We start from the raw sequence: 26739 nt of genomic DNA, 5'->3' as shown, positions 1-26739 counted from the left end.
TTATTTCAACCCACAAAAAACAGGCGCTTTCTATGGTCCATCTAAACTGCGTGATGAATTGAAGAAAAACAAGCAACATCAGGTTGAGGAAGGTGAAACGGTTTGTGAATGAGCAAGATGCTTACAGTTTACACAAACCAATTAGACACAAATTTAAAAGGATGAAAGTAAGAGTTATTGCAATGAATGAAATGTTTGACGCAGATTTAGCAGATATGACAAGGTATATGAAATGGAATGACAGTGTCAGATATCTGTTGGTAGTTGTGGACATTTTTTCACGCTATGCTTTTGTCTTGCCTTTGGAGAATAAGAGGCCACTTACATGTTGAAATCTTTCAAAGAAATGCTCAAATCAAGACGATTTGAAAGAAAGTTCGTTCTGATGCAGGATCTGAGTTTCGTGGAGAATTTTGAAAAAATTTGGAATCATTTTTGAAAAAGGAAAACATAACCCACATCATCACACGTAATTAAAACATGTAAAACATTTATGTGGAAAGATTCAACCGCACTTTAAAAGCACTGATCACGCGTTATATGACACACAACAATAAAGAAATACCTTTCTCTATACCTTTCCTCTACTGGTACAGAATTACAATGAACAGTATGTTCATTATTCTCTGCCAGATTTATCACCAGCCCAAGTCAGTAAAAGCAACGAATTGAAAGTGTGGCAACACCTATATGCCAAACCTTTGAGGAAACAACTCAAGAGTAAATCCAAGTATACAGTGAAGAAATTCAAATATAAGGTTGGAGATATTGTTCGCATACCATACCTGAGAAAACCGTTCAGTAAAGAACTTGACTTACACTGGACTAAAGAATTGTTCAAAATAGCTCATCGCTACAAAAAGCAGGAAATACCTTTGTACAGAATTAAAGACTTTCACGATCAACCAATCAAATGATCGTTTTATACTCAAGAACTGCAAAGAGTAAACAAAGGTGAGGACATTGAGTGGCAGGTGGAAAAAATCTTAAAAAGAAAAAGTAGAGGAGGTAAAACCTATGCTATTGTGCGATGTTGTGCGATGGATGGCCAAGTACGTTTGACTCTTATGTGGGAAAGTCAGTTGAAAGATTTGTGATGGAGAAATATATTTTCCTTAAGTCTTCAGATTCAAAAGAAAAATATTTTAAGGACAACAGCCCCTATCATTTTCGTGTGAAACTGAATCAAAGACTGGTGTTTGATGGATTTGGGGTTGTTTCATTAACAGAGTTGAATTTTGGGAAACTGACTGATTGGACAAAATCCAAGATCCATAAGTAAACATACTGTGCAACTTGTGTGATAGTTCATTGGTAGGAGATGCTCAGTTAACGTATTGAGACGTATTGCAAATGTCATCAGAGACGCAGAGCAGAGTAGAGAAAGCAGATGTCAAAGAGAGACGTCGCACGTCTTTAAAAAGAACTGCAAGATAACAGATCATCACTTCCAAGAGGATACATCAGACAGACACTACTGCCTCTAAGACAGTTAAAGGTTTGAAGCGCACACCTGTTGCAGGAAACGATATTTTCAGTTAACACAATGGGACAACTTTTCGGAATATCTCCCAGATTCTTACTCCATTGTTTCGCTTCCTAGTTATGCAATGACCACAGAGGCGTTCTATTTCAACGATGTACGTCCATTAAGCCAAATCAGTGACTCGTCACCATTGGAATTTGCTATCCCTAAATAGGGTAGTGAGTACATTGATTTGAAGAGAACAAGACTACATGTGAAACTTAAAGTGGTGCATGATGATGCTAAATCATCTTCACTGGCTGAGAATGAGGAGGTGGGAACTGTCAACTTGTTTTTACAGTCGCTGTTCTCCCAACTTTCGGTTTCCCTACGAAATCATTTGGTATCGAGTGTAAATAATCACTATCCCTATAGAAGCATGTTCAAGACATTGTTGAATTATGGAACAGATGCCAAGAGTTCTCAGTTAACATCATACTTGTTCTATAAGATACAGGTGAAGACAATGACGACATTGAATCAACTGATGCTGTTACTGGTGGTAATCAAGGATTGTTGAAACGTGGAGACTTCATTGTCAAAAGTCAAGAGTTGACAATGGTTGGGAATTTGTTTGAAGATGTTTTCAATATTGATCGACATTTGATTAATGGAGTAAAATTGAATGTAACCTTGTATAGAACAGATCCCCAGTTTTGTCTCATGAGTGGAGTTGCTAATACTACATACAAAATAAGCCTTTTAGATGCAACACTTAAAGTGTATTATTTGAAAGTGAACCCAGCTTTAATTCTGGCTCATAACACATTTTTTTAAGAAAAAACAAACGGGAAACCAAACAATGTACTGTATCCCTATGTGAACACAGAAGTCAAATCTACCACTATTCCTGTACCTACTGAATCATTTACCATTGAGAATGTCCCAAATCCTGTTGCCCATCGATACACAGTTGCGTTTGTTGAGAGCAGCAGTATGTCAGATTCTTTGCAGAAGAACCCATACAACTTTCAGTCGAGTATGATCAAAAAGGTTACTCTGAATGTAAATGGTGTCAGTCGTCCAGGGAGAGCATCCAGTGCAGATGATGTTGATACCTATCTGAATCTATTTGATGGTGAGAATGTAAAGAGAGAAAGTAAAGGGAACTTCATCAGCAGAAAAGTATGTTTACTGGGAAGTGCCCTTTTTGTGTTCGAACTGAATGAAACTGGGACTGAACATCTCAGTCTAGGAAGACGGGGAAATGTATGACTAGAAATTCAGTTCAATGCTGCCTTAACCAAAACACTGAGTTGTGTTGTCATGACTGAAAGGACCTCGCTCATAGAAATTGACCAAGCCAGGAATGTGTATGTCAAGTGAAGAAGATGAAAGCTACTGAATTGTTATGTGCTATTCAGTGTGATCCTGTGCTTAGAAACCATGTCTTAGGAGTGTATGCTAGAGACACTTTACCTATGCTTACATCTCCAATGTTGATGAGAGGTGTTGGGCTTATTGTTAATACCGATGTGAGAGGCAAACAAGGTCGACATTGGACTGCAATGTATCTGAAAGGCAATAAATCGGAACTGTTTGACGGCCTAGCTGAGCCTGTCAGCAAAGAATTTCCTGGTCAAATGATAGATGTCAAAAGATATGGCTATTTACTTATTGATGTTAGCCCATTTACAATGGAAAATTATGCTCGTTTGAGAACTTCAATATTCAGTGATGAGTCATGTATAGGGTACTTGACTCAATAAAACCAAAGTTGAGGCCATACCTTTGATCATTTTTCAACTGGGGTTGGACATGAAAACATCTACTAACATGGATGTGTGTGGACATTTTCTTAATGATGAAGTGGTGGCTGACTGTGTTGAAATATCTCCCTTTACCAAACAGTTTGGACAAACGTTTACTGATAGACTGGCTTCGTTCAAGACTTGGCCTATTCAGATGAAACAGTCACCTAAATCCATGGCTGAAGCAGGATTTATTTATACAGGACAATCTGATAAAGTGTACTGCTTCAAGTGTAAACTTCGTGCATCATAGTGGATACCAGAAGATGATCCCATGACAACATTTTAGGTTGTCTCCTCATTGTGATTACATATAGATGGTTGGTGCACCTCAAGATAACAAAACAAATTGAAATCAAGATGGAGTTTTATTAATGTTGTTGATTGTTATGTCATGTCTTAATATATTTGTTGTTATTCTAAATACTGTTAGCCTTTGTGTATGGGTTGAGTATAATACATAGTGTGTAACCATGTGACAACAAGTATTTATGTAAGTATCAATTATCGTATACATATACAGAAAGGTTTTTTAAAAAGAAATAAAAGATTAGTTTGGTTGAAGTCTAGCGTTTGTTTTATGTTCTTCTATACATTAGTTGGTGAGGGTGTAATTCAATTCATTATTGATAAAAAGAATGAGTTGGGCACACACACCCTGACAGAAGATAAACAAACAAATAAGGAGAGCTTGCATTCAAACTTTATTGAAACCTTGACATGAAGCATATTTATAGATTTCCAAAGACACAAAATCATTGATTACATGAACATGTACAAATAGCAATTGTGTCATAAAATCGTAATGATGTCACTCCAGGAGGTCCCAGCTTTACAAGTCCACTCAAATAGAGTGAAATCTTCTTTATCCTTTGTCTAACATGACCCCATTTCCGGCTATGAATGTTTTTCAAAATGTGAATCAAACTGGATCTAGGTTTAGGTTGCATCTTCCTCCTTCAATGTCATGGATTCAACTGACAAAGAAAATAGCCTGAACACGTATACATTTCATTCTTGCTCACTCTGGTCATCATCACCATCCTCCTGTTCTTCCTGTGTAACCATGTCAGATTCAGCATCACTCTCCATGTCCGGCATATCTATACGAGTCATTATCTCTTTCATTTTCGGTTTAAGAAAGAATTTGATCTTACTTTGGATGATGGATTCATTTCTTCTAGGCTGTCTAGAAGCGTTTGAAACAGAGGGGCCTGTTTAAAGTATTGGGTGTATTCTATATAGCTGTTTAGACTGCTAGTCAATTGATTTTCCCACAGTCATCATCATCACTGACATTCTTGATTTCAGACCATTTGGTTCGTTTCCTAACTGCTTTATGGTTTTTGACAGGACACCAGGTCTTGATGTGGTTCTGCAGATCTATTACATTATCCATCAACACTCCACAGTCATCACAAGCAATAGCCACAGTGAAAGGACCTGTATCGCTATCCGTGTCTGAATCTGTTTCTGTATTGGGGTAATGATCAGCTCTGCTATGTTCTTCAGTTTTGCTGCTTGTCTGGACAGGTTTATCAAATGAGGCTCTTGTTTTGCTGACTGAGACTGACAATGATCTGCTTCCTAGGCTGTTCACGTTCACACTGAGCATTTGCTCCCTCATCTGTTTCTTTAATGATGTTCACATGCAGTCGGTCCCTGTCTTTTGTGGTATGTTTTAAATCAATGACAAGCTGACCATATGGCTTTTCTGTAATCTTTTCATACATAGACAAATAGTAATCCATATTTTCAGGAAAGATTGTACGAGCAAAAAGTTTAATTTGTTGTTTGTCAATTGGTGAATAAAACAGGGTGACATAATGAGCGTCCAGTGCAATGTCTCTGGATTCTCGTCCTCTTGCAAACAAGAAGAAGAATCATAATTCTTATGATGAGAAGTTTGAGTGAACAGTTTAGATATTTTCTTGTCAACATTTGATTGACCCAAAAAAATCGTCCAATACCAAAACATTCCCCAAATTTGCATCAAAGTAGTTTTCATCAGTGATATCATAGGGTAGGTCTTTGACAAAAGTAACTTTTTGGGGTAGTTGTTCAAAAATAGTTATAGATATAAGGGTTGCCATTGCATATAACACCAAACAACACGATCTGGGGGAGGTTCAATCCAACCATCTCGTAGAAGATGATATGTGAACATTGATTTCCCACAACAGCTTGGTCCAACAACAAGAACATTTGAAGGAATTACAAATTTGAATTCTTTCTTTTACTGTGAGCATACATTCTTAGGGGGAGGAGGAGGCTGAGTGTTCTGATCAGGAGGAGGAGTGTTTATGCTGCCATTAGGAGTAGGCGGAGGAGTTAAGAATTGTGTTGACCTATGAAATTGCTTCAGATGTCTCCGTAGGTTATCGGTTCTTGTAAATGTCTCACCACATTCAGGACAGGTGATCATTTCCATGGTAGAAATGAGCAGGTATTTGAGTATGAAGCAGTCTTTTATACCCACTAACCATCTAGTTATGTATCAATTTTGGTTGAGCTCATTTCAATTTAGTTTTGGCTCGTGCTGTATTTTCTGTGGAGGCTTTGTTCCTATCTTGCCTCTCATGTTCCTCTTCTTTTTCTTGTAGATTAAATTGTCTTTTCTTTTCATCAGTGATGCTCTTTTACATGATTTTGCTCTTCTCTGTGATGATATAGGTCCAAGTATATCATTTGTTGAATTTGTCCTCATGGTTCAACAATATGTCCTTTCTCTAAGCAGGAAAGCATAAAACTGTTTCTTTGCTAGATACCAGTGAGCAACAGCTGTGCTGCGCTGCGTCCATACCGCATGTGCAGTGAATAAGTTCGCGGAGCTTGAAACAGTATGCATGTCCGGAGTCTGAGGTTGTGAGCATTAGACTAATCTTGGTTGTGTACAAAAACAAGTAAATAATCTACTCGTTACGTAAAAAAACATGTTGATTGTGGTAAGCAGTCTCTCAGAGAAAGCTCAGTGTCTGGTTTATTCACACCTATATGTCTGCCTGCCTGTCTGCTAAAGACAACATGCAGTACACAGCTTCAATCACTGACCACGTGCAATTTGAACTTAACACCTATCAGACAATACGACATTAAGAAAATAAACTGATGTATGACTCGTGCATCCGACTCCCGTCTCTGCCACATTATGTAATTAGGCAGGTCTGATACACATGACATGTGCTTATGCCTGTGGGTTGCAAACAAACTACATTCATTTTTTTCGGATGAGTGGATCTGACGGAACCTGGTGCAAACTCTTGTCAGTTTCAAGTCCTGCTTTGTAGTTGGACGAATGACAGATTCCAGCCACGCAGTAGTTTGCCATCTCTACTGAGATGATTTTTTATTGGATCGAGCTCAAATTCAGAGAACATGTATTTTCAAAACCTAACATCTCAATATACATTCTTCATGGATAACAACTTCTTTTAGTGTATATGATGTTTTGTTTGACAGTATATGTACAGTATATGAATCCATACTGAAACGACGCATCAAGTACAATAGAAGAAGTTCTAAAATGCCCATCAAACAGATCATCTTTCTGTACACACAATGAACCCTCAGCATATCAGCAAATGAAACAGCCAATCGGAAGCCGTCGTTACACTTGAGTGCAGATCCACCCGCTACGACTGGGTTCGGTCTCCCGAGGGCTTAGTTTCGGGGGAAGTAAGCCCAAGTACAAAATATTGCACTTTTGAATCGCGATTGTACGCTTATAATTTTGTTTATTCGTTTTTTTAAAAGCAGCAATGTATATTATATGTCATGAATAAGTGATAAATATGTTTAATTATGTTTGATGTTTTGGTTGCATGTGACCTTTAAAGACTTAGGTTTACTTCAGTCCTCAGAGTATGCATATGTAAGTGTGTAGAGGGTGGATGTTCCCACCAAGAGAGGAGGGAGTTGGTGTGTCTGTTAGGAGGAGGAGGAGAAGGAGGGACGTGGATGTTCCCATCAAGAGAGGAGGGAGTTGGTGTGTCTATTAGGAGGAGGAGGAGAAGGAGGGACGTGGATGTTCCCATGAGGAGGAGGGAATGGAATGTTCTCATCAGGAGGAGGAGATGGATGTTTCCCATCAGGAGGACGATTTTTCTGTTAAAGATGGGAAGAACAAAAGGGTTTCTACTTTCTACATTTTGTTATATCATCTCTCAGTTATGGTTGTTTCATTATAATAGTCATGTGAACATTAAGTTAACAGGATACGTTATCATAAGCTTGTATACTTTATGATAACATTTCAATACCAAGCTGACATTGCCTGCTGGTTCACACAAGCTGATGAATCTCTCTTTCTCTTGTCACTGTGGTTTTTAGTTGAGTAAAACAACATAACTGCTATTATCTTTTATCTGATTGTTTTTCTACAAGTACATACTTGTTCGTCCACGAAAAGGGATTTGATCTGCAGTGACTGGATTGATTGGATAAAGAGAATGAGATTTTTGGTATTGATGCTGGATTTGTCATGCCTATGTTTGCATTCAATGTGGGTAAAATTATAATATGTTTATTAAGCAACAATCATTTGTTTTCTTTTCTATGAAAGCAGTAACTAAAAGTGATGAACTTTTTATCAATGTCAAGGACTTTGCAAGTATCGTTTTCGGTTCAGTAATTATCGGATATTTACACTTCTTTCAATTCACTCCCTGTATCGCATAGACCCTATTTACTTTGCAGTCTACTTTTGAAAAATATATACATAGAGTCAGCTGACCCAGTTTAAGAGTTCTAAAAATGGATGTTTGAACTGCTAGCAAGCAAACATTATATAACGATACTCTGTATGAGTGACAAAGCGATTTTCATTATATACGTTATGAAAGCATGTGATGACAGCATGGGGTTTGAATGTACTTGGCTGTGTTAAATAAGCACGACTAGGAGTGTAAATCAAACTGAATGATTAATGCTGAATTTACCTCACTGTTCTAGTAAACTGTTCTAAGTATGAGTATGCAAGACGAGATATCCTACATTATGACTTGAATTCAACTCACTGTTGTAGTATACTAGTACTTTGTGTTTGAATTTCATGCACTACTAGGGAGGTAGATTATAACTATACTGTGTATGAAACGCGAAGCGGGATGAGGCGACCTACATTTTATTGTTATGTAAACATGGTGTTCGAGTGTACACTGGAGAGTTTGTCGCATGTGGTGAATAAGTGCGATTAACCCTTTCACCGCATAATTACGTGTCTCTTGTCTACATGTAAAACTGTTTTGAAGTGAACATGATTAAATGGAGTGTAAAACAACTTGAATAGTTTATATTTGTTTATAATATAAAACAAAGAAAACTATAAGAATTTGATATTGTATAGAAGAAATGTGTATTGTCTAAATGTGACACCTATGGAATGTGAGATAGCGAACCTGTATGCACCTGGGAGCACATATAATAATTTCTTTTGACCCCTAAGGTTGCTCCTACGTTCCTATAGGAATTTCCTTTGACCCCTAAGGTTGCTCCTACGCTCCTATAGGAATTTCTTTTGACCCCTACGGTTGCTCCTACGCTCCTATAGGAATTTCTTTTGACCCCTAAGGCTGCTCCTACGCTCCTTAAGGAATTTTTTTTGTGCTCCTAAGGAATGCTTTTGTTTGGTTCAGGAATGCTCTTGTCTGTGTATGACAGATTAATTTTTCCCTACTCAGTAGTACTGGGTGAAAATGATCTTTCTGAATAATTAGTATTCCTAACTCCTTCAACAATTTATCTTTGGCGAAACAAGTATAGAATTTATCTGTGCAGCCCAATTTGCATCTTTTTGAAACCAGAGCCCTAAATTTTGGTGCAAGGAATTATAATTATTTTTACATAAATAATCTTGAACTAGTTGAAAGAATGTCTCTAATATCACTAATTGAGCATTTCCTGAAATCCTCCCCCCAAAATTCAAATAATATCATTTCAATGTACATGTGTCTCACTTTAATACACGTTGAACTAATCTCACTGAGTGTTGATACAGATTATGGTTCATCTGGACTAAGTGTTGTCAAACACTAACCCTAAGCCAACTCCTACTCTATGTGAGAGACCTGTTTTGACGGAATCTGGCTAAGTGAGAGGACACCCTCCTAAGGTGTATATACAATAAACCCTGTTGATACGAGTATCAGTTCTGTGTCCTTGTATTAACAACATCAAAATACTTACATCGCGGTGCTCTATAAAACCGATCTGGGACGCCAGAGACGTCGATATTATAATCTGTTGTCGTACACGATGACTCACATTGAGCAACGTTACACAGCCACACCACCTGATATCGTTCAGGCATCTGCACGAATTTAAAGTTTGGTGTTATTTTTTTTCAGTGAGTGATAATTAATGGACCCGTAAAGATTCGGGTTAGAATTGGTCTTCAGTTACCCATCCTTATCCAACACACCACTTTGACCCTTATATCACGTCATGCCCTGAGATACGTGAAGGTCCGGGGTAGAATAGGCCTTCAGCAACCCATGCTTGCCACAAGAAATCGACTTTGCTCGTCGTAAGAGGCGGCTAACGGGATCGGGTGGTCAGGCTCGCTGATTTCGTTAACCCGTTGGCACATGTCATCTTATCCCAGTTGCGTAGATCGATGCTTATGCTTTTGATTACTGGGTTGTTTGTTCCAGACTCGATTCTTACAGACCGCCGTCATATAACTGGAACATTGCTCCGTGTCAAACAACAACCCACCCAACCATCGACTGATGATGATTTCAACAAGACCACATACCTGCAAGGCAGCACTCAACGTTATCATACACGGCGGGTTTTGAGTCAGAGTATAGTACAGTGGTTCATCCTCTTTCTCAGCCAGCTTCTCTGCCTCTCTGTCAATACCCAGCTCTTGGCAATTTTTGACTCGTTCCTTTCCAGTCATGACGATCGGATAACATAGGCTGACCTCTGAAACATGTGAAATGGTATTGCCTGACACATTGGTAGCAAGTGGAGTAGTGTCACGTATAGCACTACCGTTTTAAAAACACTACGGACCCAGTTGTTTCTCCATTCAATAGCAACACGATCATAAACAGTTTACAATCAATAAATTCTTTCATACGTAAGTCCACATAAGCATTCTCGTAGTATTGCATATTTCAACTTGGAAAGGTACTGAAGGAAAACCAAGTTCTATGTACAGTCAACTTCTTTATTGCAATGGATGTGATGTTTTGGTGTAGGTACTAACATCGTTATCACATCGAGTGTGATAACATCGAAACGTCGCACCCATTGCAATAAAGAAGTTTCAAAGACGTGAAAAGGTATTGTTTACTGCACCCACTGTATCCACAATACTTGCACATGACTCGAAAGTGTCATGTGTGTCTAAACACGATACCGGACTGTGCATATAACAGGAGGCAATAATGGCATGACTGATTGCATTTACATAATAGTATGTGTCCGGGTTTCGTTTCTTACAGATAAACAGTGAAAAACCTTTTAATATTGGAATCAGTTTGGCTGTGTAGCTACTTAAAAACGTGGACTATTGTAGGTCCGGTATTTTTATAATGAAACAGTTGACAGTCAGCTCACTGATATGATAAAGGAAGTCAATATTGTTTCATACATATGAAAATATTATTACACAATAACTGTCCCTTGTGATCCATTATTACTAATCTCCATCAACGATAAAGTAAGCAATCAACACTAACACAATTAACAATCTCTCTACATAATATGCAAAACCCCTCTTTATTAAGTAACAACTAACCAACTCTCTTGAATACTGGAATAATTCACTAGCTCTCTGTGGTACTAGATAAACAACCACTCGTTTCTTATATTTTAGCTAGCAACTAACTCTCTCTAACATGATGGTGAGTATCGAACTCTTATCAAGAATATATAATACTGAAAACAAAAAGCTATTATATCTCTTCATATTCCATTATCTTTTGTTTTCTGAAGAGCCCTCACTATGACGGCCCATCCAAAACTTAAAACCAGAGCGTTTGTGAAACAGGTGAGAATCTTAACTAAAGCTATCGTTCCCTAGAGGCTATTCCCTGTGTGCAAACGTAAAGCGATATCGTTAGTGGCTCCACTGGATAACAGACGCTTATACATTGGCTAAGACTTGCTGTTTACAGGCCACCGTCATGTCCATATTACAATGCTGACAGAAATATACTATACACAGGATTAACAAACAAAAAAGAACCGTTAATATTACCTATATCTTCGACGTCTTCGTGCGTCCCGTCTATATTAGTTTCTTTCGTGACTTCTGTCAATGTCCTCCATAGATTAAGTGGAGTATGATTTTTTCGAAGTACGTCGACTGATCTTTTGATTTGGGTACACGAGTTTGTAAATGTTAACAATATAATATACAACTTTAGGGGCTGTAGTTCCACATGCAATCTCGGATGTGACGATTCAGTTCACGTATCAGTTCAACATTTGTTCAAGTGATATAAAGCATCCAAATCTATTTGCATAAATGTATATGTTTCAGAGGAGATACAGAATAGGAATATCTTTGCTTTTCACTGCATTCTATTATGTTGTTTTAATTAGCAACAAATGCTGTTTAGCGGAAGGCCTACGAGGGATGAACATATATGTTGCACTCATATTATGTCAAGGTAACTAATAATATCAAATAACAGTTTTTCATGAATAAATTACATCCTCGATCGTCGTCTTTATTATCCAATACAACGAGTTGATTTGGAGTAAAGAGCAAAATAGCTATGATAATCAGTATTGGCTACTGAAAGTAGGCGGTCGCACCAGATGTCAAATTTCCCAGAAAGAGATTAAACAGGTCAGCCGGGACCGTACACTATGACAATAGTGTACACGGAATATTAGTTATCTGATCAAATATATTATACAGAGATTATAAAGCCCATCTCAATGCTGTCACTTAAAGTCCATGAACGTCATGTTCGGTGTGCATTTCTTATTCCCGCTCTGTGAGGAGAAAAATGCCAGGGTGACTTTTAAAGTGAGTGTATACACGGAATGTAACAGACATGTCTTATGCAGATGCGGTATTATTCAAATACATGCGGTGTTTGGTTATTTCATATTGATTGTATTTTGACGTTTAGCATTAGTAACATGGAGATCGGGATTGCAGGTTTTCTATGAAACAAAATGTTAAAATTGTAACAGTTCGCTGTCAAACTAAACCTCTCCACAGAAACCGCAGGACAAACGCCTAACATCACCGATGATGAGAAACAAAAAGAGACGCCAAGGAGGACAGACATCAACATTGCCCCAGTACAACCGACAGGAAACGGGCCAGCATCATCCTTGACATGTCTGGTTCCACTCCCAAGTCAGAGTCTACACCCTGCAGAAAGACCAAGAAATGCCCAACCAGCTTACTAGAACGCCCACACAAGTCCACACAAGACACAGCGTTGTACAACACGGTCCATCACCTCACGGACCATGCAGGTAGCAGAAGTGAGGTCCCCATGGCCTCTAGTATGGTGATCTACCTTCAGTTGTTGGCGATCTATAGCCTTTTTTTTATATCGTATTGTCTGAATAGTGATATTAGTTTTAACTTTTCACGACAGTTTTATTTCTTATTGTGATATTCTAGTCCTTCGTCGACAGAATCTTTTATCACATGCATCAATTCCTTTTTTCAAGAATGTTCTCGTCACGATATGGCTGCAATACTGCCGATGTGACGTTAAACATTAACTCACTCACTCACTCACCATCACCTAACCATCACCTCACCCTCACCTCACCTTCACCAAAATCCGAATAAAATGTTGTTCATCCATACAGTTTGTCCTTATCTGATTCATCAACTCCTAAACATGACTCTCAAAGAAACACAAACTGTAGAAAACCTATTTGCACAAGTGTTACCCCGACTCCTATATTCAGAGACATATTTGGATAATCCTTTTGTAAGATAAGAGGAAATGAAGTCTCTGGGTTTAGACCAAATGTGAAGGCAATTCCTAAACATTTATAGTGGGATACTGTTTACATCTACATGTTTTTGTTGACATCAACCATCACTAAAAGCAGTTATACATAACTTCTTCTGGGTTATTTATAACAATGCGTATTAGCACATCTAGTGTTCTTTGAAAACCAATCGTAGTGTCATTAAGTTAAATGTACTTCATTATAAAATAAGAGCAACATAAAACCATTCAGTACACCTCAGACTTACACTCCTCGCAGAAGACATTTCTTCATTTCGTCTTCTCGGTCAATAACGCAGGGCTTAGCATACATCCTTGCCGTACTCCCTTTGATGTCGTGAAAATTTCAGTTTTAGAAATACCTATTCTAACACAAGCTGAAACCTTGTCATACAAATCTGTCAACATTTTCCCATGTCCACCTTCCATAACAAATATATACAATTCATGGTTGTTAGAAGAATTGCTTTTTTTTTCGTACCATTATGGTCATTGTCCTTAAAAGGAAATGGTTTGTATAAATGATATACACATGGTGCAGAAGGATTGATGATCAACGCTGAAATAAAAGCAATGTCAGCATAACTGTGACTGTCCCTTTGACTGTAAACAAAACCACTAATTGTTACTTATTTCAGTATAAGAAAATGCAAACGTGATTCTCCTATTCAATACGCTTTTTAGCAAGGCGGCCCCAGTAAACTGTGTGCATGTCAACTTTGTTGATGAAATATTCCCCATATTCTATATGCAAAAGTATTTACAATTTAAATAATACATATCTTAAATATGGAAGTAATCATCCGTATGTGGATTCTATTAAACACGCTGTAGCACACACATATGCACACATACACATACATACACACACACATTGACTTTTTAAGAATAGCGTATCGCCTCCAAAACCGAACCAGATAAACCACATTGAGTAGTTAATGTATCCGTACACCAAAGTTAAGTGTTCTTGGATCTTACATCTAATTCAATGTTGTAGTAACACTACAAACATAACCCGGAGTGAGCAGCAATCACAGTGACGAACATGGGTAAAATACGAAGAAACAATAACAAACACAAGTTTTTGAACATGGTGAATGTTTGTTCAATAACCACTGATAGAACAATTTGCAAAACACGTAAAGGTCAGCGAACTCCGTTTTCTATTTAGATATATGTTCCATAATCCAATACAAGACAAATGTCCTGATTCTTTAGAAAAGTGCAAATAATATGTCATTCAACTCGGACCCAGGAGAGTGTTTACCCAGGCATTAACTTTGTACATCACATCAGAGCATTGTCATAAGAACGGCCTCATGAAAGGTTCCCAGAATGTTTTGACATAAAGTAGAACACTAATATTTTCAATTTCAAAGCACAAAACAGTTACTCACCTCCTTACAAGAAATCAGCTGTCGTGAACTCTGTGCTTGACACAAATCCCGCAGTATTGTTTTGTTTCTCTGACCTAGTTTCAGTGATGTTGAAAGTGAACTCTCCCATGCGAAAGACCGTGGCAGTGCTGGGCCACCACAAACTTAATAGTCGATAAATGTTTAAGCGAAGTCTCTCTATGTGTGAACAAAGAACTGAGGAACTGCCCTTATCGGTCAGTAACTTCCTGCCAAAGAACGATTCTTGAGCGTGGTCGTTAACCGATAAACTGAGAGTGCCTTATCTGACTGATTTTGCCTAACTTAGATAAGCCACGAAGAGTTACTTACAATACAGAGATGTAGTAAAATGGTATGGTGTCAAACGAATTTATAGAATTTTAAATAGTTATGGTGACAGTATGAAACCACGATGTCAAAAATCGTTATAGTAGTACATATAGTAACTGTGACTGTGGAACCACAACGAGTTATTTATCATACACGGCCGTTGTAAACTGATATGGCACTGTACATGTTTATAGCGATATAAACAGATATTGTTACAATGTGAAACCATGACGTCATACACCTTCATAGTAAGATATATATAGTTATCATGACAATGTGAAACCACCAGTATACACAACGGTAGTGACATGATGACATGATGACATGTAGTAATATGAATAGTTATTGTGACAGTATGAAACAATAGTCATCCCAGGCTCTGTCTACAGTCAACACTGACTGAATTCACTGATCCAGTGAACAGTACCAGTACACGTGATGAACACGTGATGTGCAGAAATGCCCCAAGGACACACAATATTTACCAAACAAGACCATGGTGCCGCCGTTTCAATCAGCCATGTGTTTTGTATTCACTTATTGAGGTTTATTTCAAGCAGTATCTTTGTACTTGGAGTTAACGTATCTTGCTCTTATTGAGCCCACGCGATAGTGCTTATTACCAAAGAGGCGCGAGTCTTGGCTCGTAAAAATACTGTCTACATATATTCGAGATAGACAATGATGGAACCCACGTAATGAATCTATTTGTTTAATTTGGAGGAACTGAAGGAGGATTACTACCATGATTACTCTCAATTCTTCTCGTGATCTAATCAGCTAAGATCATCTAGCAAGATTCAGACGGATACACACCATGATCGTTCGCATACCAAGAAGTAATAGGTTAAAACGTGCATCCGATTTCATGAAAAATATTTGAATCTATTTTTCCATACCCCTCGAATAATTAAGAGCCAGGTTAATTGACAAACAGTTGTTGCTTGCACCTTGCACCTCGAATACCTAGCATTTATTGGTCTTTAAAACCACAAACACTGCTTGGTAATATATAAATATCAACATTGAACTGCGCTGGGTTTTTAGCAGATTGATAACCTCTTGGTACCAACCAGTATAATATACGGTGCCACATATGAGTATAGAGCATTTAATTCATCAATTCTTTAATTAAACTGAGCATTTGATTCGTGTTCATGAATTATTTATTTGAGTGAACATTTCATAAGGAGCACATATGCGACTTGCTGTAATGTAGGTAGGTTGTTAAAAAACATTTTCAAGGAAGATCGATTTGTGGTATAAAACAGTTACTGCGATAAGTGTCAAACCACACGTTCCCATCACAACCTGCACGGCAGTACAAATTGTTCCAAACACCGACTTCCTGAATCTGCGCTGGTGTCCAGTTACATACACAAACAGGCGACATGATGGTCGCGTTCCCAGATGGTGAAAGAGGGTCATTGTGAGCGACACGGGCCGGGACGGGAGACACAGGCGCCTGAACATGACTGAGGGACAGCCTTGATACTAGTCAGCCTCACAGTCCCTGAAACACATCACTGCCCCTAATGTCAAGCCCTCCCTGCATTGCTAACCTAAATGACGCAAGTCCAGATTTCCTCAAGTTCCCCTGACTGTCCCAGCAAACTGGGTCTCCCTTTTCAACTTATATGGGTTTATTTGTAACTGTCAAAAGCATATGCATGTGTTAGATTACCTTGGCTCTTACTGTCTAGTTCGCCTCACCAGCGAGCATATTCACCCTGTCAAATAATCCGACTGTATCATAATATGTACATGGGGAAAATGGACACGGCGACACACAAGTTGAGCAGCCAATGTGATTCATAGTACATTTCACCTATAAACACCATTGTCATCAATGCCCAGTTAAGTTAGACATTTCTATGGAGATGGGGTAACTCCAATAAGCAGTAACAACCATATCTCCGGCATCCCCATGCTATAGATCATTTATTACAGCAAAACATTATTCAGTTATCACTAGATTACAGGGGAATAGAAGCGTAAATATACAGAACAAAATAGCTTAAGGAAATTTGTAATTTTATGATGGCTATTTCATCAGTGTGTCAATGAATAAACAGATCATTATTCATAATTTCAAAATTTACATATATCCCTAACTATTTTTGTCCAGTATATGTATGTTGAAAATGTGTATTGTGCATTGTATTCTCCTACTCAATGACACATTCTCTGCTTACTGACCTAACTCTACCAATGATTGGGTTCCCAGTGCTTAATCTCCCTTTTATGCCGCATAATATTCCAACAGTATCAAGCCTTTCGTGTTTATATTTCACAAAAATTTACACACATTCGATCAGGCTCTTTTTACCAAGATTTGAAACAACGTCTTACCACTCTTGCACGGAACGCGTTTGGTCAAGTTTACGACATTCAAGGCTTCAGTGAAGCTTTCAGAGAGTTTTATGTAGCCACGAAGAAGACATAGTTTTACATAAGATTCAAAAAAGTCTAAACTTCCATTGTTTCATGTTCCTCATGACAATCCTGGTTATCGCTATCGGAAACACACTGTACACCGATCTCGGATTGCAGATTCATTCTCTAATGTTCCTTGTTCCTAGTCAAACTCATTCCGCTCTGCCCGCCATATATTCAGTCAGTGCATATGGTTTACTTGTTAATCTGTAGACCCATGAAGTTCCCGGGGTAGAAGAGGACTTCACCAACCCATGCTTGCCATAAAAGGCGACTATGCTTGTCGTAAGAGGCGACTAATGGGATCGGGTGGTCAGGCTCGCTGACTTGGTTGACATATGTCATCGGTTCCCAGCTGCGCAGATCGATGCTTATGTTGTTGGTCACTGTATTGTCTGGTCCAGACTCGATTATTTACAGACCGCCGCCATATAGCTGGAATATTGCTGAGTGCGGCTTGAAACTATACTCACTCACTCACTACCAGTTTATATGAATGTAAGTGAGGTTATGAACTTAAAAAGTTATTTGGTTGTTCCAGAGGTCGGTATATTGAATTCTCTACACGGGATTTTCAAACATGTTCTGGTGAACACGTAAAATACTGTCAAATGTGTTCATAGTCCGTAACCTAAAACATCTCTCAGAGGCGTACTTGCTTTGTTTGCCCATCAGCACAAGAAATAACGTCCTTGTATGATATTACATGAATAGACTCATACCTAGCCTTTGAATATCTGACCCGTGAAGATGCGGGGTAGAATAGGCCTTCAGCAACCCATGCTTGCCATAAATGTTATGGGCCGGGAAAGCTACTTTCTTAATTATAAAGAGGAAAGTAGGGGTAGCTTTACCGGTCATAGAGGATGGGGTGCCTCACGGTTTGTGATTACGGAGGTGTAGCTTTACCGGTCATAGAGGATGGGGTGCCTCACGGTATGTGATTACGGAGATGTAGCTTTACCGGTCATAGAGGATGGGGTGCGTCACGGTTTGTGATTACGGAGATGTAGCTTTACCGGTCATAGAGGATGGGGTGCGTCACGGTTTGTGATTACGGAGGTGTAGCTTTACCGGTCATAGAGGATGGGGTGCGCCACGGTTTGTGATTACGGAGATGTAGCTTTACCGGTCATAGAGGATGGGGTGCGCCACGGTATGTGATTACGGAGATGTAGCTTTACCGGTCATAGAGGATGGGGTGCGCCACGGTATGTGATTACGGAGATGTAGCTTTACCGGTCATAGAGGATGGGGTGCGTCACGGTATGTGATTACGGAGATGTAGCTTTACCGGTCATAGAGGATGGGGTGCGTCACGGTATGTGATTACGGAGATGTAGCTTTACCGGTCATAGAGGATGGGGTGCGTCACGGTATGTGATTACGGAGATGTAGCTTTACCGGTCATAGAGGATGGGGTGCGTCACGGTATGTGACTACGGAGATGTAGCTTTACCGGTCATAGAGGATGGGGTGCGTCACGGTATGTGATTACGGAGATGTAGCTTTACCGGTCATAGAGGATGGGGTGCGTCACGGTATGTGATTACGGAGATGTAGCTTTACCGGTCATAGAGGATGGGGTGCGTCACGGTATGTGATTACGGAGGTGTAGCTTTACCGGTCATAGAGGATGGGGTGCGTCACGGTTTGTGATTACGGAGATGTAGCTTTACCGGGAATGAAGGCAATAAAAAACTAAGTTACCGTACTCACCATATTTAATTTGTTCGGTTTTGCTTGCCATATATTAAATGAAATAAATGTATATACATGTAAAATGTAAGTTTACACAAAAATATTCCTGTAAGCAGTTACTGCCATTTCATCATTGTAATCCTCACATCGCTCCAGTTTTAACAGTTCAGATACACAGTCAACATATTTCATATCAGCTATGTCCTGGCTCCGTAGATCTTGACTCAGGGATCTAAGACGACTGTCTATCCGCCGGTAGCGGCGTTTCCTCTGTGAAGCACTAGGGTAGGATGTTAGTCGGGCACAGGACACTTCGCTCACTGAATGCTCCCTTTGGAAAACTCCAACGACTTCAAAAATATTGGCATGACTCTTTCTGGCTTACTGATTAAGTTTGTGATGGAACCCTTCTGGGTGGTTATTTGTCCTTGGTCCATCGTTTCCGAAATGGTTCCACACCAATGGGGAAAACCGGTTACCCTCCACCTACGAAGCAGTCACATAATCCATGAATGATCGCACTTTGAGGTCATCGGGGCTGTCAGCAATACATTCTAACCAAATATTATCTACTTTGTCAAGGGGAAGAGCAGCAGCTCGACGTACTATCCTCCGCACATCATCGTCCTCCTTGTAGTCGTTGACGAGGTTCTCTTTCTGGACTCTCCTCCAAAGGCACTGACAATAATGGAAAAAGATGGGTTGTTGGGGGGAAAGCCGATCTTACTGCATTATTGGCTGCCAACTCAAAATCCAGCTGAACAACAGGAGGACTGAAATGCAAGTTCAGGGTCTCAGCCAACTGATGACGGTACTCGAACACAGCAGAGTAAGTTGTCTCCTGCCTATCTGGTAGCAGTCCATACACTAGGGGGAAACATGTGTCCTTGGAACTGGGCTTGAATTGTATATATCTGGTCGAAGAGACGAGGTGCAGCAAAGAATGTTCCGTCACAACATATTGTATCTGCGCCACACAGGATCTACATGTTCTTGTCTGTGGTGAAGAGGAGGATGTCGTTGCTTATCCGATGAAGGAATCTCTCGCCAGCTTCTGTCTCAGCCCACTTGTCCTCAAGATGAATCTCAGGCCTGGAAGCAGGCAGTCTGGGAACAGTCCTGTGTCTCTGTCTATAACATGTTTGTCTTCACAGAGTACATGATGACTGAAGGTATAGCCCCATCAGATAAATATATATAATGAGAGATAGGAAACTGACAAACATGAGTAGATGTGAGTTGGATGAGGATGTAGTTCTCGTCAAAATTGTAAACATCACACATTTGGATGCTATACTCTGTGATCCTAATAGGAAACAAATCGCATTAAAAGAGAGAAAATCACAGGGGTCGTTTTTTCCATTAATCGGTAATTGTTAGGGTTAGCTGATCACAGTGTTTATTCAGTTAAGTAGCTTTGGCGGTACAATCTTGTGTTGGAGAAAATAGCTTTCCCGGAACTACGCTAATTTAAAAAGTAGCTCTCCCGGGCCGACACCGTCATAAAAGGTGACTATGCTTGTCGTGAGAGGCGACTAACGGGATCGGGTGGTCAGGCTCGCCGACTTGGTTGACACATGTCATTGATTCCCAAATGCTCAGATGGATGTTCATGCTGTTGACCACTGTATTGTCTGGTCCAAACTCGATTATTTACAAACCGCAGCCATTTAGGTGGAATAGCGTTGAGTGCGGCGTAAAACTACTCATTCCATCAGTCTGAATATCTACAATTCTGATGGTAACAAACAAACCCATTTTAACTGAAACGGAGCCACAGGGAGACCAGAACCTGAGCACATTTAGACTTGTTTCATTTAAGGCTTTAGCACTGCAGAGAAGGCTTGGCAGTAGGCAAAGTAATGTGTTTCATGAACTGTCAGACAGATAATTACATGAACTGCGTTCGATGGCTCTCACAATCGACCAAGGTCTTATTGTTCTCAATAGATTATAAACAATACACCAGGCTTACTTGTAATGGTCACGCTGATTAGTATCCAGCTGATCAAAATTGTGTATTTACAATTACTTGACATTACATGAACATTCATAATTGACATAACTGGGAACATTTTCTGAATTATACGTACATGTCTTACTCCTAAACTTTCAATTGCATTGAAACGTTTTGAATTGTTAACAATCTCTCTTGGAAGACCCGATAAAATGACACAACTGATAAAAGTAATAAAATGATCGTAGCTCTATAGATTCCCTTCCATCCAAGGATAGGAATTCATATTTGCCGCGAGATTATGGTCTGATAGTCTGTCATGCAGACCTTCAAGCAGATATATCCAAGAAAGCCCATGCAAGTCTCGAAAATGTGGCAAGTCTTGATTACAAGGGAATGCTTCAAGGGAATGTCTCAGGGCTCCTTTTCATAACATTCTGCTTTTTTTAATGTGAGCATTATTTCTGTGAAATATGGTCATTACAGAGACTAGTCGTTAGTCTGTTGTTCTGACTAAAACACCTTTCCCCCAGAGACCTCGCGTTGATAGCTGGAAAGCTTTTATGGATCTCCTTATTTGACGAAGTTTTTTCATTTATAATTTCTTGGTTGGTTTCAAAGATAGTTTACATATATTTGTCAAGACGTGCGTCAGTTGGTTAAAAATATTTCAAGTAAAGGTTTCTCCCTGCTACACCGTACGTTTTATTGCCTCCAACACTGTGGAGCAGGTTCCTCGTTACCTTGACATAATCCATATCGGAGACATCATCATGTCACATCTACCTTTCCCTCCCAGTATTCGTCACCAGGCAAATGTGACATTTCGTTTGTCCTTGACGTTATTTCTACACGTTATTTTATACTGCGTGGGGTCATTTGTCAGCGTTAAAAGCACTTGTCGGTAGGATATACTGAGCACTTGACACTACAGTATGCCTTGTGGTTATTCAAAGTAACATAGGAACATTATTTTATTCTTTGACATGTTAGTATATCTTAGATAGGACGTATTCCCTGTTGTTTTTCAGAATCATAGCGAATATCTACATTTCCTATACGGAAGAAGCGATACTATTTGCTGCTATAATACATAGTCTGTATGTTGTGGTGAAACCCTTAACGACTGAGACCATATGTAGAGGGTAATGTCAGAAAAGCTCCCATATTTTTAAGGATTGGAGGGCTACGAGGATGTTGCCCTACTTTGAGTACATTCAAAGTATTTGTACTTTTATTAGCCAAATGTAAGACAAAGCGTATGAAATATCAAGGTTTTACAACTGAAACTGGTAATCATCGCTCCATTCCAGAAAAGGTAATGGAGCGAGCGGACAATCGAATGGCGACGCAAATGTAATTTAACTCGTGTTTAAGATATCCGAACTGCTGGTAGCTCTTGTCCATAGGCGAATGATGTTATAAGATAGGTGAGGTAAGACTATTATTTCGCCATCTGACGACGTGCATGCGTGTGTATGTGTAGCTGTTTGTACTAGCCTAGATATACTACTCTGAAGAATCCAAGGAACAGTAGTAATATTTTATATTTTGTCCGATGCTTTTAGCTAATATGCTGGAAAGTTTACAGAGATTGGGTGAAAAATAAAAAATTGACAACTGGTAATAGTTTAAATGTCACGTTGTGTTGGAACGATAAACCACTAGAATTTTGAAGGATTTGAATTTGGAAACTACACATTTTACACAATTGTGAACTGTAGGTGGAGGTTTCCATCGGTCGTATTCTCTTGAATGCACCCAAATCTGCCTGTGCATGTGATAGTGGAAATCGCCCTGAACAGCATGCACAAATTTCCCCTGTAAGCAACGTTTGAAACACAGATCAATCACATGTTGAAAACCACGCCTCAGCGCCACCGCCTCAGCATTGCTGACAGGGGGAGAGCTATTGGGTGGATTGGGGGGAGGGGGGGTGGTGTACTACCATACCTGAGGCATCGAGAAAACTTAATGCTTCACCCTCGGTTATTCACAGACAATGGGTTCATTTCAAAACTACCGGCGAAGTCCGTAAACAACGTCGCCCACGAACAACTTGTCGCTACGACAGATTCATCGGCATCATATCCTTACGACAAAGAACTGTCACTGCAAACGCCTTTAGAAGTCTCCTCCGAAATGCATACAACGTCAGTGTCTCTGATCAGATCATCAAGGTCCGTCTGCCTGAGAGGAATGTAAGGTCGCGACATCAAACTGTACGTCCACTACTGCTTCCGCATCACAGAGTCAACCGTTTAACTTGGGCCAGACGCCATATGCGTTAGGATAGGCGCCAGTGGAACAATGTTCTCTTCACTGACGAGTCTATATCTTGTTTGCAGTACAGTGATGGCCGTATTCATGTACGCAGACATCCGGGTGAAAGGTGTTCTGACGTAAACGTTAGGAGGGCGTGGGAAGGGCGGGGGTTTGACCTTCGGCAATGGTCACAGCACTCCTTTGCATCACATCAAAGAAAACCCGACTGGCATGAGGTATCGGGATGGGATTTGTCAACCGACTGTTATTCCAGCCCTAAACGCCTTTGGACAAGCTGCCATTTTGCAGGACGATAACGCACGACCACACCGAGGGAGAGTTGTCATTTGACTTCAGGCAACAAAACAAGGCTAACACTGTGCAGTGGCTGGCCTATTCACCCGATCTGGAGCCCATTGAACACTTGTGGGACATGTAAAGGCAACGTATAAAGATCAAATATCCAATGTCTGAAAATGCTGCACAGTTGATGTAATTCCTGCAACAAGGGTGGTTAGATATTAAGCTATTAAGACACTGGGGAATCTTGTTGCATCGATGAGACGACGGTGTCTTGCCTGCACTGGGAGCAGAAAGGGACATGTGCGGTACTAAAGAACTCTAGTTCCTGTGACTTTTGCAAGCGACCCCTATCACGGTATCTATCGCATTGTGTCAATGCACTACATCTGTTCGATCTGAATTCTTGTGATTCAGTTTCTGCAATGAATTCATCATAACCCCCAATAAAACTAGCTCTCATCCCATCAAATGTGTTCTCTGTATCATAGGAAACCTAGGTGCTCCTTGGATTCTTTGGAATAGTATATAAATTGGTTCTATAGTGCTAGCTCACTGACATACAATAACGAATTCCTTTCAAAATTCGTGGATCCGCTCATGCAATCGACCAAAGTGACTTGCCGTAACTCAATGTCCTGTTATGGGACGAGCCCATCCTGTCTTGTGTTGAAGTTGTGGTTAAAATAATCCCAATGTATGAATGTGTGTTATAGCATGAATGTGATATGGACAGTTGTGAATCAAGGTCGTCCTAATCATCACTAAGCGACCCTCGACGGACCCGGCGGGTGTGGAGAGGGTTTCAAAATGGCAATACGAGTAGGTAACTGCTGAATTGCCCACTGTAAATAGTTACGACATATGCAGCATTGTCCTTTGTTCGTCGGTTTATTTCGTCCATGGCGGTTCTTGGGTATATGGATATTAGGCAATCCGAACCTCAGTTTAACCACTAATAGTGCCACGAAACTGACATTAGCTACCCTGACCAATAACTTTTATGGTCGAGAGAGCTAGTGTGACAACATGTGATATAAGAGATGACGTCTTTTCTGAACAAAGTCATTATTGTCCAGGGTTATTACCCTTGTAGCATGAAGACACAATAGACTATTAACTGCGGATACATCGGCTGGTTGAAACAGGCGATCAACTGGATTGGGTTAGCTGGGTAAATCGACATGAATGATTGTGGTAGGATGGTTGAATTATAGTGGTTTAATGGTTGAATGATCGTGTTTAGATGGTTAAATTATCGTGGTAAGATGGTCGAATCAGCGTGGTTCAATTGTTGAATGATCGTATTATATGGTTGAATGATCGTGGTAGGATGGTCCAATTACCGTGGTAGATATATGAATGAGAGTGGTAGGATGGTTGAATTATCGTGGTAGATATATGAATGAGGGTGGTAGGATGGTTGAATTATCGTGGTCAGGTGATGTATCAATGGTGAATGATCGTGGTTAGACGGTTGCATGAATGTTTGATAGATGAATGATCGTTTTCGACGGATGACGAACTGTGTTTAGGTTGTTGAATGATCGTGGTAACCAGAAAATTTGGTTGTTAAATAGACGGATCGTTGCGACATGGATGCATACTTTAATCGAAAGGTCAGTGGTACGTGGTTGTGTTGACGGTTGGATTCAGTTGTTAACGGACGCTTGCAAGTTAGTCATGTGCGTAAATGCCGGCTTCATAGTTCAGTCCCGCTTGGGATGACACATATTAACATGGATACTCCTCAGAAATGAAGACTGTTTCAGGTCAATACCATGCTGGTTCTGGTGGAGACGGATAGTTTTGAGAGAAGCGAGTGGCCTCGCCTAGATGAACACAACCATACCACAAGTCGATCATTTCCCGGTGAAAATACTTCAAGTGATAACGTTGTCAGTCGTGAGAATTACTATTGTCAGTATCACGCACGTCACGAAATTCGCTCACGCGATCCATTCAAATTATGATTTTCCTTTATTGTTTCCGCAATGGCGTGTCAGTCCCAAAGAGAATAAATTATTATGACACAATTTATAACTCGAATATAGAAAGTGATGAACAGCATGAGCATCGATCGGAGCAATCGGGAATCTTTGACGTGTCAACCAAGTCAGTGAGCCTGACCACCCAAATCCGGTTAGTCGCCTTACATGACAAGCATGCGTTGCAGAAGACCTTTTGCACCTCGATATCTTCATGGTTATCAGACCCGTGGCTGGGAGATGTTAACTGTTTTCGGTTGTGTCACCAACATATGCATGGTTTTGAAGATTATTTCACTAAGCTTTGACTTGAGAACTGTGGCGAACCTTTGTCTTCATTAACAGAATTATTTGAACGTGTTTCTGGAACATATTCGAGAGGCACTGTATCACTCTAGGAACACATCTAGCTACTTCCATTAGGTCCAAAAAGAAAGCTGCAAAGATGGGTTAGGATGGTATTCAGGAAAACTGTTGAAAATGGACAGTACTCTTTGGTTTTGCACTCTTATGCATCGCAGTGGGTGAATTAGTTTTACGTCGCTTTCCGCTTTAATCCAGTAGTATGACGGCGCTGGACACCAGAACGCATGCTTTGAAAATGTTCTTTTATAGGCCACTGAAGTACATTTATGCCAACTTCGTAATGTTGCTTTAAATAGATCTGCAATCAGTCAGGTGATAAGCTCTCCCGACAGTGTAGATCAAGTGCATCACTTGAAGCATGCATGCACTTCGTGGACACATTTTACTGTTTTCACGGACTGCATCAAATGACTTTGAAACCAACTTTTTAAGGCAACTACTTGTTTACTGCATAGAGCGACCTTTTAATGTTGATTCCTACATAGTTTTCAAGGTAAAAGAGACAAAAACAAATGCCAGTGGTGTGTCATTTGGTTGCCCTTGAAACCGGGAAATATAAAACTGCCAAATATTTCCAAATTGCAAATTTCCACTTGCGGTTCTGCCTCATTTGAGCCAAGCTTTCTGAAAGGGCACTGAAAAATTTCCTGTTGTACTCCGGAGAAACGAAGCCCATAGTCCTTTTCCCCACCCACCCCCACCCCTACACAGAGAGGATACCCAAAATATACCAGTCTCATTTACCATACATTTTCCCTAAAAGGGAGAGAAAACTGAGA

The 26739-nt window shown here is 39.9% G+C and overlaps 1 protein-coding gene across 1 annotated transcript in view; it reads right to left on the bottom strand.

The window, feature by feature from the left end:
• The window catches only part of LOC137265222 (solute carrier family 23 member 1-like), a 29847-nt gene extending 15103 nt beyond the window's left edge, over positions 1–14744 (bottom strand). Inside the window, exons 1-2 of the mRNA XM_067800569.1 lie at positions 14618–14744; positions 10031–10203 (exon numbers count right to left, since the gene is read on the bottom strand). Coding sequence (XP_067656670.1) covers positions 10031–10177 — 147 coding nt within the window. The 5' untranslated portion in view covers positions 10178–10203; positions 14618–14744. The remainder of the gene's footprint in view (positions 1–10030; positions 10204–14617) is intronic.
• Between the last annotated feature and the right edge of the window lie 11995 nt (positions 14745–26739).

This window comes from Haliotis asinina, chromosome 15, assembly GCF_037392515.1.
Source record: "Haliotis asinina isolate JCU_RB_2024 chromosome 15, JCU_Hal_asi_v2, whole genome shotgun sequence".
NCBI lineage: Eukaryota > Metazoa > Mollusca > Gastropoda > Lepetellida > Haliotidae > Haliotis > Haliotis asinina.
Note: the sequence above shows the minus strand (reverse complement) of the source record. Positions and strands in the feature narration are given on the sequence as shown.